This window comes from Podarcis filfolensis (assembly GCF_964270895.1).
Source record: "Podarcis filfolensis genome assembly, chromosome: 5".
Lineage (NCBI taxonomy): Eukaryota > Metazoa > Chordata > Lepidosauria > Squamata > Lacertidae > Podarcis > Podarcis filfolensis.
Window position 1 is genome coordinate 93,899,016 of NC_139608.1, and position 14,716 is coordinate 93,913,731.

At 45.0% G+C, this 14,716-nt stretch overlaps 1 protein-coding gene across 1 annotated transcript in view; it reads right to left on the reverse strand.

The window, feature by feature from the left end:
* The window catches only part of VWF (von Willebrand factor), a 165,245-nt gene that overhangs the window by 35,641 nt on the left and 114,888 nt on the right, over positions 1-14,716 (reverse strand). The window contains exons 38-42 of the mRNA XM_083615379.1: positions 6,826-7,031; positions 2,584-2,686; positions 1,757-1,831; positions 1,103-1,207; positions 291-496 (exon numbers count right to left, since the gene is read on the reverse strand). Coding sequence (XP_083471505.1) covers positions 291-496; positions 1,103-1,207; positions 1,757-1,831; positions 2,584-2,686; positions 6,826-7,031 — 695 coding nt within the window. The remainder of the gene's footprint in view (positions 1-290; positions 497-1,102; positions 1,208-1,756; positions 1,832-2,583; positions 2,687-6,825; positions 7,032-14,716) is intronic.

Here is a 14,716-nt window from a genome sequence, read left to right on the forward strand (position 1 = left end):
TGATGTTATCCTCCCATTCTGATGGAGCCCTAGGCATTACATCCCTATTGCAAAATGACACAACGTTCAGATACCAGCAGGATTTGGGTTGGATACACCAGAGCTGGCGGAAGATGGGAGAGGGAGGCGCAATTCCAGCCCCTGACTTGCACAAACTCTGCAAAGGTAGCATCTTGATGAGAATAAAGGAGATGGTTTGGGTGAGATGGGCAGGAATAGCCCATGCATGGTGCGAGCCTTGTCAACAAAGTCATTCTTCATGGGCAGGTAGGACAATTCATTATTTTTACCTTGTCAGGGTTGCAGGTGGTAGATGTGCAGCCACAGTCATTAGTGAGAGTTGTTGATAAGTATCCAGCAGGGCAGGCCACTGTTGAATTGACACAGTCACAAGTACACTGAAATTCATCACAGCACTGAGTCTTCTTAATAGTAAGCTTCCGGTGAGGTGGGCAGGGAGCAATTGGCTGTGGGTTGCAATCTTCTTTTTTGCACACTAGGAAACAAAAAATCCAGAAACAAACAAGGCTATGCAACAAGCAAGCTGCAAAAGGAGCATTTGGTGCTTTTTTTTTTAAGAACAGTATTTGTATGCTACCCAAAAGCTAATGCTCTCAGGGCAGTGAATACAATGTGAAAACAGTAATTAATTTATTAAGAAACAAGCAAAAACAAATAATTGTATTTTTTTAAAAAAACAGAACCACCACCAGCAATCAAGATAAACACCACAAAAAGAAAACAAGTACAGTGGTACCTCGGGTTAAGTACTTAATTCGTTCCAAAGGTCCGTACTTAACCTGAAACTGTTCTTAAGCTGAAGCACCACTTTAGCTAATGGGGCTGCCGCGCCGCCGGAGCCTGATTTCTGTTCTTATCCTGAAGTAAAGTTCTTAACCTGAAGCACTATTTCTGGAATAGTGGAGTGTGTAACCTGAAGCGTATGTAACCTGAAGCGTATGTAACCCGAGGTACCACTGTACATGGAGCTCACAGAGCACATCTCATATGCTCATACATATACATTAAACACACAAACATGCACCAGAAAGAATTGCATAAGTAAGTAAAACCAGTATTTGATGTTTCAAAGGAATTTTACCACATGCATAATCTGGCCTGCATTTTCCAGGATTTGTCTGCAAAAGCTGGAGACCATCTTCACAATGAGGTACAGCAGGCATTTTGCAACTGACCAGGTCGCAGACTAAAAACAGAAAACAGAAAATGGAAGGAATGAAGTGTTATGCATTTTCAGAGCCAGCCCAATCCCCACACAGTTTGGATAACCCTGATGTTCCCCAGATCCCTGGCTGGGGTCTGGGAGGGATAAACAGCCAATGGCTAAGCTACATCTGAGAATTTAATAAAGCTGTAGCCAATTTTAATCCCATAACACGTTGTCAGGTGTCATTATTCCTCCCGGGGGTCACCTGGGGTCAGGGGGGTCTCCGCCTGGCCACACAATTTTACTATTTATACCCCACATATCTTACTGGGTTGCCCCAGTACTTCAGGCAGCTTCCAACATATATAAAAGCACAATAAACATTCGGGGAAAAACCTTCCCTACACAGGATTGCCTTCAGGTGGCTTGGGGGTTGGATAACTCCATACCCTCCCACATTTCTCCAATGAAAATAAGGAAAAGCGGGAAATTCCAGGATCAAATCAGAAAGCGGGACGGCTTCTCTAAATCCCTGGAAAATAGGGACACTTGGAGGGTCTGTGCATATGACCTCCCCCAGAGACTCACCGCATTCGTAGAATGGGCAACATTGCTCAGAATCCCTTCGTAATCTTGGAATTTCACAGGAACCACAAGTAGGAGCTACAACAAGAGGGAAACAATAACCCACGTCCATTAATACTCAAAGCAAGAACAACCAAACTTCCCCTCAAGGGCCACTCTCCTCTACAGAGACAAACCTGGAGGCCGGAATTGCGGTATATTTCTCATAGATGGTCAGGCCCTATATATATTTTAAAAACTGGCCCTGCCTAGTAGAGAGGGCTTCATTGATGAAATCAATCACCTGGCACCTGAGGCAAATCACAAGATGGAACCTCCCTCCCCATAAGGGAAGAAAAAGTGAGTGAAGATCTACATCAGGATCTGCTGCCCTGTGGATCTGCTGCCTGAGGTAGTCACCTCACCTTGCCTCCTGAGTGGGCCAGCCATGGGTATAGGAAGATGTAGGAATTAATGCAGCTCCTGAAAAGTCTCTTCCAGTGGCTCTATTGCCTTTCCACACTGTGCAAGAGCAATTAGCCCTGCTCAGGCTTTTAACTGAACACAAGCGGACTTAAAACAGAGGATAGGGAGGGATGGGCATGCAAGCTCCATCCATCCCAACATCCCAAAGGGGCATATGGGCTCATTTTCACATCTTCATGTGTTTAACACAAAGGTCTGCACACATGTTTTAAGTGTGTTTTACAGGATGCACGTAGAAGGCAGGGCCATGGGGTGGAGGTACACGTAATGTCGGACCGACAGCTTAATCCATGAAAAAGCAGCGAAGTTTTAGACGGTAAAGGAAGTGTTATGTCTTTTTTGAAGGGTGGGAATTCTTGACTTACGCTGGGGGGTTGGACAAGGCTGAATGGCACAGCTGATGGTCCTGTTCTCTAGACACATGCAGATCTTGCAGGGTTCATTGGAAGGAATCCATGTTTCCAAGTGCTATATGTTTGAAGAAGAGAAATTGTCTGATTATTTGTTATGCAATCTGGTTGGGGGGGGGGGAGGGAGAGAGGGATAGAAGAGAGAGAGAGAGAGCTACCTAGAAAATAAAGCAAAACAGAATACTACATATGGTATTGCTTTGGTTTGTTAGAATAATTACAAGAAACCAGTGATGTTGCCCAATTTAACATTAGGGCTAATACATTTAGCACAAGAAGCAAAGAACGAATCAGATCTCTGCAATGCCCTTTTCCTGACTTTATGAGCACAATTATAAAATACTAAATACAAGGCATTCTGGGGTTCTATAAGTTGAAGAACACATACCAAACATTGGCTGAGTAAGCCAAGTAAAGCTGGACCTTATAAAGTTTCACTAAATGAAATGTTTCAAATTAATCCTATTTTAGGCTGAGAATGTTCCAGATTTCTCGCTACTGCATATGACTGTAGTCCTTTTCTATTGGATTCAGACTGGGAGTAAACAGACATCAAAAAAACCTCAGAGACATTGCTAAAAGACAATAAATAAATTGGTAGCTGACGAGCAATTGAAATACTTAAAAGCCTGGTCCTAGGATTTCAGCCAAAGCATCAGTACATTACCCATGATCAGTGGATCTACATACACACAGAACATGCAGAAATTCATATAAAAGTTAGACAGAGGCAGAAATGGGATGTAAAGGAGGAAAGTGAAGTCCCTGGGGTCACCCATCAAAGTCAACTGATGGTAGGTTCACAACACAAAAATACCTACTTCTTCACACAATGCATAATCAACATTAACAGCCACAAGATGCAGCGACTATCACCATTTCTGAGGGCTATAAAATGGATTTAATAAATTATCACGGAGGATAAGGCTGTGTATATACTATACCTTTAAAGCACACCTGAAACACGTTATTCCTCTTAAAGGATCTTGGGGACTGTAGTTTAACCCTCACAGAGTTATGGTTCCTAGCAACCCTTAACCAACTACATTGCCCAGAATTCTCTGAGGGAAAGAACGTGCTTTGACTGAGCTTTAAGTGAATACACAGCATTGGAAAACCAAAATCTATAATTCATTACAGTTAAGTGCACCATTTTCACCCCCACAGCCAGTCTCTCTGAAAACCCAACATTGCAGATAGGGAAGAGCCACTGGCTTAAAGCCCTGCTTAAAAGCTTTCCAGAGGCATTCAGTCAGCTGTCGCCAACAGAAGCAAGACAAAGTTCAGAAGGTGCAGAATAGCTTATTGATTTGAGTAGCATAAATCTCAACAATCTCAGTCTCAGTGTATTTTAAGCCAGGAACTCTAAATTGGGGGACTTTGCAAAAAAGGTAGACTGATACATTGACATCAATAAAGAATATTTTCAATTACTAAATAAATAAGGGCTGAGAAGGGAGTGCGGCATACACTTTTTGTCTTTGGAAATGAGGAAGCTATGGGGAGGAAATTTTGAGATTTCTGGGGAGGGGGAATTGAGAAAAATGGGATAAGTTTTTTTTTAAAGCCTCTGCCATCACTACAGTGGTACCTCGGGATAAGTACTTAATTCATTCCGGAGGTCCGTTCTTAACCTGAAACTGTTCTTAACCTGAAGCACCACTTTAGCTAATGGGGCCTCCTGCTTCCACCGTGCCGCCGGAGCACGATTTCTGTTCTCATCCTGAAGCAAAGTTCTTAACCTGAAGCACTATTTCTGGGTTAGCGGAGTGTGTAACCTGAAGCGTATGTAACCTGAAGCGTATGTAACCCGAGGTACCACTGTACTTTCTATTGTATGTATGCATACTAGAAAGTTTCCCTCTCCATTGCCAAAATGTCTTCCCCCACTTTAATGGCCAGCAGAAGGATAAGATCAGGGGTCTGCAAGGTTTACCTCACCTGTGCTGGTTCACTCCGGCGGAGATCCGTCCGTGGGCTGGAGCGCGCAGACGCGATTTCTGGCACCACGGAAGGAAATCCCTGCGCTGCACCAGTTTAGCGCAGTTCACGGGGACTTGCGAAGTAGGCGGCTTGGTTCGGGGACAGCTCGAGGGGCGGTTAAACGACCCCTGTGGGCTGCTTGTGGCCCATGGGCCTTAGGTTGCCTACCCCTGGATTAGATGGACTCTGGGGGAATTTCAGGAAGGTCCGAATATAGAGCATCCACCACCTTGGTTAGGAGCTGTTAAAAATGGCCAGGTGAGAAAAGCCTTTCCTAGTTGCCTTCCTTACTCCACCTCTTCTTAGGCTACTTCTTTCTTTCTTTCTTTCTTTCTTTCTTTCTTTCTTTCTTTCTTTCTTTCTTTCTCACTGCTGGTATTAAGTTATTCCCACTTACCGCTGTGACTAAATCCACTCTAAAACATACACCTACTATATGACAGGGCAGTAGTACTTTTAATAACCATGATCCCAGGGGAAATTTGGCCCCCACTGTGGTTGCCCCTACCTCCACTGTTGTGGAACTTGAAGTATTACAACAGTATCGTAGGATTAGCCCTTAGAAAAGTGGCTCCCAGTTGTAAGAGCACCATATTTGTCATGCTGTGAAAACCGATGGAGATTTGCTGCAAAGCGATGACGCCCTAACCCTGCTTCCTTTGCAAGGCTCTTAAAAAGTTTGTGTGTATTGCATCACCCTTCTGCGGCTGCTTTTATGTCCTTCAGAGTTTTATGCATATTAACCTTTGTAATGCTGGAGATAAGGGACGTGGGTGGCGCTGTGGGTTAAACCACAGAGCCTAGGACTTGCCGATCAGAAGGTTGGTGGTTCGAATCCTCGTGACGGGGTGAGCTCCCGTTGCTCGGTCCCTGTTCCTGCCAACCTAGCAGTTCGAAAGCACGTCAAAGTGCAAATAGATAAATAGGTACCACTCCTGCGGGAAGGTAAACGGCATTTCCGTGCGCTGCTCTGGTTCGCCAGAAGCGGCTTAGTCATGCTGGCCACATGACCTGGAAAAAGTGTCTGCGGACAAACGCTGGCTCCCTTGACCAGTAAAGTGAGATGAGTGCCGCAACCCCAGAATCATCCACAACTGGACTTAACTGTCAGGGGTCCTTTACCTTTAATGCTGGAGATCTGGGACGGGACTGGCTGCGGGGAGCCTTATGTTCTTCCTCGTGAGTGGAGAAACTCGGCAGCGGGCAGGGAAAGATTCTATGGCAAGCCAAAACATTCCTCCCTAAATGGTCAGAACTCATTTATTTTGTCAATAATGTACTACAAACTTGGAGCAAATTTAATTGCAGTTTCTTCTTCCTGGGATACCCTTAGGGGTTTCTGTGCTGTATCTGGGTTTGAAGAAAAGAGAAAGCTCTTAAACCAAGAGGTATAGGAACAAAAGTGTGAGAGCAGATGGAAAGGTGAAGAGGGGGTAGGGTTATGTGTTTTCTTTAGTGGCTATAAATCAAGGGTAGGCAAACTAAGGCCTGGGGGCCGGGGGTGGCCCAATCACCTTCTAAATCCAGGCCACGGACGGTCCGGGAATCAGTGTGTTTTTATATGAGTAGAATGTGCCCGTTTATTTAAAATGCATCTCTGGGGTATTTGTGGGGCCTGCCTGGTGTTTTTACATAAGTAGAATGTGTGCTTTTATTTGAAATGCATCTCTGGGTTATTTGTGGGGCATAGGAATCCATTCATATTTTCTTTCAAAATATAGTCTGGCCCTCCACAAGGTCTGAGGGACAGTGGATTGGCTCCCTGCTGAAAAAGTTTGCTGACCCCTGCTATAAATGATACCCCCAAGGATACAGACGTCATTACACCTGACCTACTTTTAATCTGGAGGAGGGTTATGATAGAAGTACACATTATTTTAGCAAATGTATTGTTATGCATTTGGGGGGGGGGCAGGGGCAGTTAGGCTGAATGCCCAGGTCCCCTTCTAATTCTTGAAATAGCCAAGCTAGCTTCCTGGTGAGTTAAGGGGAACAAAGCAAGTGGCTCTTGTGCCAGATGGCAAATGGGTGGGGCTCCCTCTCTTGACTTGTGGGTGGTTAGAAGCACAAAGGCAGAATGGAGAGCACAGAGTTGGAGTAACATGGATGCCCTTAAGTCAGCTGGAACCTAAGAATGATCTCCCTGGAAAACAATGCTGACTCCTTAAGAGCCAGCCAAGACTCAGAATCGCTAAGCAGTATCTAGAGATCTACCTGGTGGCGTGTCCCATCCTCACTGATGCACTGGGTGCATTCTTCTTCGTGAACACACCTGCCATCCAGGGTCACTTGTCCCTGTGGGCAGAAACAGCCTTCTGTGGGATAATCCATGCAGATTTCTGTGTTGGTACCATTCCCACAGTGCTTTATGCAGCCTCCTTGACAGTAGCCATACCTCATCGAGACTGGACATTCCATAGCTGTTAAGAACACGAGACACAAGGAAATAAACGAAACGGTAAGTAAACAAATAAATAAAATTTATTATTTGTCTGCAATGGAGATGCAATACAAAATAAAAACAGTCCATCTTAAATCCATCCTGAATGCTTGGACTAGGGTGAGAAAAATCTAAGTTAACTGCAATTCAATCCAATCCAATCCAATCAATCAATAAATATTATTAATAATAATTTTATTATGTATACCCCACCCATCTAGCTGGGTTTCCCCAGCCACTCTGGGTGGCTTACAGCATATATAAAAACATAGTAAAATACCAAGCATTTCCTGACATAGCTAGGAAATGCCAAGAGTGCCATTTCAGATTTCGGTTGGGCACATTGAATGTTAAAATACAGAAAGAGGAGGAGGAGGAGGAGGAGGAGATGAAGAAGAAGAAGAAGAGAAGAAGAAGAAGAAGAAGAAGAAGAAGAAGAAGAAGAAGAAGAAGAAGAAGAAGAAGAAGAAGGGCGCTTTCTGAAGTCTTTATTGTGGTTGCTTTTTGATGCCAACTATAAAAATGTTGTCAGCACTGGACAACATGCCATTTTTTCAAGCAAATGGATGTCAGCCTTTGGCACACATGGCTCACATGCAGGCATTTAGAGTGCTCCAGGGGGTGTTTACTATGGAATGAGTGCTTTTGGAGCATCCATGTGTCTCACAGCTATTCTTTCAAGCTCAGTCAATAGGGGCTGGTCTACGCATGCGGTAGACTGAGTGCTGGGGATCTTGAGGTAGCAAAGCTGGCTATGTGCAGATGGGAGATGCCAATTCAGAATACGCTCTCTCTCTCTCTCTGTCTCTCCAGACTCCATTGTGGGTGGAATCTAGAAATTGACACAGGCTCACAGAACACCCATTCCACACTTTCTTTCATGGGAGATTGCCATCAAAATCCAACAATGCATATTCTTGCTTGTTTAGGGGCTAACAACCAATAACCTCCTCCATAGTTATTAGTAGCTCTGCCATTGGGAAGTGGGGGATGCTAGGTATCGTATTGGGCCTGCATCCCGCCCCTCCCTCAGTGAAGGCTAATATCAACTTCAAGAGAGGTAATTTAAATCAGGGAAATGGAATGAGAGTTCTTCTCACTCTGTCTCTATAAAAAAAAGCCTATTCTGACCCTTAGCTACACGAATGAAGTACACCTCAATCATTCCCTGTATTGCGTTTTCCTAAAGTAGATTTTGACAGCCTTCAGTGAAGCTGACCTACTGAAGATCTTCTCTTGTTTTTGATGAGAGGGATTTTCTGCGCAGACGTGAACATAAGCAGAGCTTGTTAGAGATCTTATTTACATCAGTATTGTGACCTGTGTAATGCAATACACTTCAAATCAAATATAGGATCGCAGAACCCTAAAAGTTGCCCTGCTGGATCAGACCAAAGAACAGCCTAGCCCAGAATCCTGCTCTCCCGGGCAGAACAGGGTGTGATGCCTGTGGGAAGCTTGCCAGCAAGACAACAGTCCTTCGCCCAGTTGGAAATCCCAGAAACTGATATTCAGAGGCGTATTGCCTCCAACGCAGGATGTAGCTCAAAGTTAAGAGAAGTGAAGTCAGTGCATACCAAGAAATCTAAAGCACTCAAATTTTGAATGCAGAATTGGCATTTAAAGCAGACTTTGATACTTAAGAGTTCAAAATGGCAAAAGCAGAGATCTGGGCAAAATTCAAATTTTGTGGCACTCCAAGTCAGAGACTGCTCCAAGGTGCCGCAGTTAACTTTGCAGGCTGCACATCACTGTGACAATTCAGGTCATCAGACAAACTTTGTCCTCCCTTCTCCTTCTGCCTTTGCATTTTGGCAGAAGGCTGCAGAGGGTCTTTGACATCTCAATCCCTCTCGTGGGGTATACTATGCAGGAAAGATTCAAAGACGGGGCCCTTGATCAACCTGTAGTGTATTTAAAATATGTTCGTGCTTGTGCTTGAAGGATATTAGTAAAGCAACTGCAGCGGACTTTAACGAAGGTGTTACCCTTGTAGCATCTTAAAACGGGGGAAAATATATATCACAGAGACATCTTTATCTAAAGCCCTGCCAGAAAGTTGGCTTTGTAGCTGCTGAGCCTGCTCTCTCATTTATTTAAGTGACTATTATGAGTTTTATTAGACTTCAGCGCAAACGTAACCCAGAACTTTTCCTATCCCATGTATCATTCTTTCATACACTGGACAGGATCATCACCGGCTATTCAAGAATGAAACAAAATTATGTGTAACCCAGGGAGGGTCATGGTAGAAAGTCATTGCTGTCATCATGGTGACTGCCATTGGCACTGGTGCACCATGAGCTGAGCGCAAGAATCCTGTTACCACTTCCTTTGCATGCAAGAACATTTTGCTTCTCCAAACTCCCCCCAGGTTCTCCTTCCCTATCCCCTACCCCCTTTTCCCCATCATAGCCCAAGCCAACCTAGAACAGAGCAGTCATTGGAAAAGTGTGACGTAATACCATGTCATGTCACACATTTGTCAACTACGTACATATTACAGGTAAGGGAAAGGGACCCCTGGACAGTTAAGTCCAGTCAGAGGCAACTATGGTGTTGCGGCGCTCATCTTTCTTTCAGGCCAAGGGAGCTGGCGTTTGTCCGCAGACAGCTTTCCGGGTCATGTGGCCAGCATGACTAAACAGCTTCTGACGCAACAGAACACCACGACGGAAACCAGAGTGCACGGAAACACCATTTACCTTACAGCTGCAATGGTACCTATTTATCTACTTGCACTGGCGTGCTTTCAAACTGCTAGGTTGGCAGGAGCTGGGATAGAGCAACGGGAGCTCACCTCGTCATGGGGATTCAAACCACCGACCTTCTGATCGGCAAGCCCAAGAGGCTCAGTGGTTTAGACCACAGCGCCACCCGAGTCCCTACAGGTAGGATCATCTCACCCCATAGCATATACAATTTGGACCTTATGAAAGCTGTGCCTTTGGGGTTGGGTGGCAGGTGGACTGTAAATGTATTCCCTGGCTATTTCTTGTCGCAGGCATGCATTGCTCATTCACATCCATTACTACGGGTAACTAGCCAAGGATTAATTTATTTTTAGTTTTGCAATGCCCTCTCCTTTCCACAGACAGTGAGGTCATGTTCAGAAATGAGAACATTTTCCTAAACACCATCAGCATCCATCTGCAAGTTGTTTGTTGCAAGGCGTGATGCTCATAGGTTACATCATACTTTTGTGTTTACTTAATTGCGCAGCAACGTTCCTTTCTTTTTAGCTCCAGATCGGGTCCTTAAAATACGTTCAGGGCTATAAAAGTCGGAGGTATTATTTGTAACGCTTGCATCAAAATGGAGACATAAAGCCTCTCATGTGGGGGCTTTCCTTGTGCTTGATGCAGAAGATGCAGTTGGTGCAGACTGCTGCAGCACAATTGCTGACAGGAGTGAGGCCTTGTCAGTATATAAGACCCATGCTCAGAGATCTGCACTGCTTGCTCATTTGCTGCCAGGCCAAGTTCAAAGTGTTACTATTTGTATAGAAAATTCTTCAAACCAGTTTACCTATTGTTATGTACTGAAGTTCTCGCCCTGGGCCAGCAGGGGGATACTGTAGATAGTTATGCAAATAAGGGATCGAAAGTGACGTTCAGTGATTGGATAGTTTTAGAAAGTTGTTACAGTTACGTTGTACTGGAGCTCTATATAAGCAGGCTGACTGAACCCTTCAGTTCAGTTCTCTCCTGGCCTGTGAATAAACAAGAGCTGTTTGAAGAATCGCTGTGTCTTCTGATATGTTCACCCACAACTTAACACCTATCATCTCGCCTTGCCCCACATGTGCCCACTGGACCGCTTCAGTCGGCAGAATTGGAAATGCCACAGATGCCACATAATACCCGTTTTCTGCACTTGTAAAAACTTGATCATTTTTTGTGGCAGCGCCTACAACTTTGGAACTCCCTGCTAATTGAGATGAAGCAGGTGCCTTCACTCTACTCTTTTCAGCAGCTGCTAAAAACATTCCTGTTTAGACAAGCCTTCCCAGATGTTCAGAAAGTTGAGGTAATTTTTTTCTTTATTATGTTTTAAAGCAGGGTTGTGAATTTTTCTCTGTTTTATTGCATTATCAAAATGTAAACTGCTTTGAGGTTTTTTACGATCAAGCGGTATATATATTTTATGAAATAAATAAAAGTTTAAACAAAATTATATTAAAAGTAATAGTATTACTTCCCACAGTGAGCTGTTCAGATATATCAGTCTGTTTAGAAAACAAAATTATGAACAGTACGCGAGAGATTCCCTTCCCCCCACCAATATTGTAACTTAGTGTCAACCAATGAAACTGACTGGCAGTAGATTTAGCATGACATAATTATTTCCCAACACAATGCACACTTAGCTTAACTTATCAATTCACTATAAAACTATTTAATTTTATATTCATTTATTAAAGTTGTAGACTGCTTTTCACTTCAGATGTGGTCCCAAAGTGGATTCCAACACAAAATGTGATCGATAGACTTCAGAAAAGGATTAGAGAAGATCAGTTGGCTCTCAGGACAATCAACATTTAAGCAGAGAGGCTCAGAGATTGGGCAACCTTCACATTATGAGTCAATAACAATGGGCTGCGGCCAAGACAGGCTTGCCGGAGAAAGAAGGACAGGGGGGGAGGAGAATCAGGATCGTTTGAAAGAGAAGGAGTGTTGGAATGCAAGTTTGACCTGACAGAGCCCCCTGATCTACAGTGGTGCCTCGCAAGATGAAATTAATTCGTTCCGCAAGTTTTTTCTTCTTGCGAGTTTTTCGTCTTGCGAAGCACGGTTTCCCATAGGAATGCATTGAAAATCAATTAATGTATTCCTATGGAGACCGCTTGCCAGGCTGGCGGTGTGGAGAAGGGCTTTTCTCCCCACCGCAAGCCTTCAGGACAGGTCCGGGAACAGAGGGGAAGGCGCGCAGCGCTTCTCCTCTGTTCCCGGGGCTTGCGGTGGGAGGAGTGTTTTTCCTCCCCACCGCCAACATTCAGAACAGGATTCTGAATGTTGGCGGTGGGAAGGAAAACCCTCCTCCCACCGCAAGTCTTCAGGATAGCCATCCGAAGGCTGCCGGCGGGAGGAGGTCTCTCCGCCCCACCGCCAGCCTTCGGAGCAGCCTTCTGAAGGCTGCTGGTGGGGCGGAGAGACCTCCTCCCGCCGCCAGCCTTCGGAGCAGCCTTCTGAAGGCTGGCGGTGGGGCGGAGAGACCTCCTCCCGCCACCAGCCTTCGGAGCAGCCTTCCGAAGGCTGGCGGCGGGAGGAGGTCTCTCCGCCCCACTGCCAGCCTTCGGAGGAGGCCCGAGGACAGTGGGGAAGACGCGCTGCGCTTCCCCGCTGTCCTGGAGATTTCCCTATGGGCTTTCGTCTTGCGAAGGAAGCCCATAGGGAAATTTGTTTTGCGAAGCGCCTCCAAAACGGAAAACCCTTTCGTCTAGCGGGTTTTTCGTCTTGCGAGGCGTTCATCTTGCGGGGCACCACTGTATTTGATTTATTTGGCTAGCCTGAGAAAAAATAAAGGACAGACCGAAGATTAACTTTGTTTATGGAAGCGTTGAACAGAGGCTGTCCTGGAGTGATATAGCTTTTGAAGAGTACAAAACCCACACATAGAATCATAGAATCATAGAATCATAGAGTTGGAAGAGACCACAAGGGCCATCGAGTCCAACCCCCTGCCAAGCAGGAAACACCATCAGAGCACTCCTGACATATGGTTGTCAAGCCTCTGCTTAAAGACCTCCAAAGAAGGAGACTCCACCACACTCCTTGGCAGCAAATTCCACTGTCGAACAGCTCTTACTGTCAGGAAGTTCTTCCTAATGTTTAGGTGGAATCTTCTTTCTTGTAGTTTGGATCCATTGCTCCGTGTCCGCTTCTCTGGAGCAGCAGAAAACAACCTTTCTCCCTCCTCTATGTGACATCCTTTTATATATTTGAACATGGCTATCATATCACCCCTTAACCTCCTCTTCTCCAGGCTAAACATGCCCAGCTCCCTTAGCCGTTCCTCATAAGGCATCGTTTCCAGGCCTTTGACCATTTTGGTTGCCCTCCTCTGGACACGTTCCAGTTTGTCAATGTCCTTCTTGAACTGTGGTGCCCAGAACTGGACACAGTACTCCAGGTGAGGTCTGACCAGAGCAGAATACAGTGGCACTATTACTTCCCTTGATCTAGATGCTATACTCCTATTGATGCAGCCCAGAATTGCATTGGCTTTTTTAGCTGCCGCGTCACACTGTTGGCTCATGTCAAGTTTGTGGTCAACCAAGACTCCTAGATCCTTTTCACATGTAGTGCTCTCAAGCCAGGTGTCACCCATCTTGTATTTGTGCCTCTCATTTTTTTTGCCCAAGTGCAATACTTTACATTTCTCCCTGTTAAAATTCATCTTGTTTGTTTTGGCCCAGTTCTCTAATCTGTCAAGGTCGTTTTGAAGTGTGATCCTGTCCTCTGGGGTGTTAGCCACCCCTCCCAGTTTGGTGTCATCTGCAAATTTGATCAGGATGCCCTTGAGTCCATCATCCAAGTCGTTGATAAAGATGTTGAATAAGACCGGGCCCAAGACAGAACCCTGTGGCACCCCACTAGTCACTCTTCTCCAGGATGAAGAGGAACCATTGATGAGCACCCTTTGGGTTCGGTCAGTCAGCCAGTTACAAATCCACTGAGTGGTAGCATAGTCAAGACCGCATTTTACCAGCTTCTTTACAAGAATATCATGGGGCACCTTGTCAAATGCCTTGCTGAAATCAAGGTAGGCTACATCCACTGCATTCCCTTCATCTACCAGGCTTGTAATTCTGTCAAAAAACGAGATCAGGTTAGTCTGACATGACTTATTTTTCAGAAATCCATGCTGACTATTGGTGATCACAGCATTCCTTTCTAGGTGCTCACAGACTGTTTGCTTAATGATCTGCTCCAGAATCTTCCCTGGTATTGATGTCAGACTGACTGGGCGGTAATTATTTGGGTCCTCTCTTTTCCCCTTTTTGAAAATAGGGACAACATTTGCCCTCCTCCAGTCTGCCGGGACTTCGCCTGTTCTCCAGGAATTCTCAAAGATGACTGCCAGTGGTTCTGAGATCACATCTGCCAGTTCTTTTAATACTCTTGGATGCAGTTCATCTGGCCCTGGAGACTTGAATACATCTAGACTAGCCAAGTATTCTTGTACTATCTCCTTAGTTATTCTGGGCTGTGTTTCCTCTGCTGAATCATTTGCTCCAAATTCTTCAGGTCGGGCATTGTTTTCTTTATCGGAGAAGACTGAGGCAAAGAAGGCATTGAGGAGTTCAGCCCTTTCTGTGTCCCCTGTTTGCATTTCACCATCTTCTCCTCTGAGTGACCCCACTGTTTCTTTGTTCTTCCTTTTGCTACGAACATACCCATAAAAGCCTTTTTTGTTGCTTTTAACCTCTCTAGCAAGCCTGAGTTCATTCTGTGCTTTAGCTTTTCTGACTTTGTGTCTACACGTGCTGGCTATTTGTTTGAATTCCTCTTTGGTGGTTTCCCCCCTTTTCCATTTTTTGTACACATCCTTTTTTAATCTTAACTCAGTTAAAAGTTCTTTAGATAGCCACCCTGGCTTCTTTAGGCACCTTCCATGTTTCCGTCTCATTGGTATTGCCTGAAGCTGTGCTTTTACTATCTC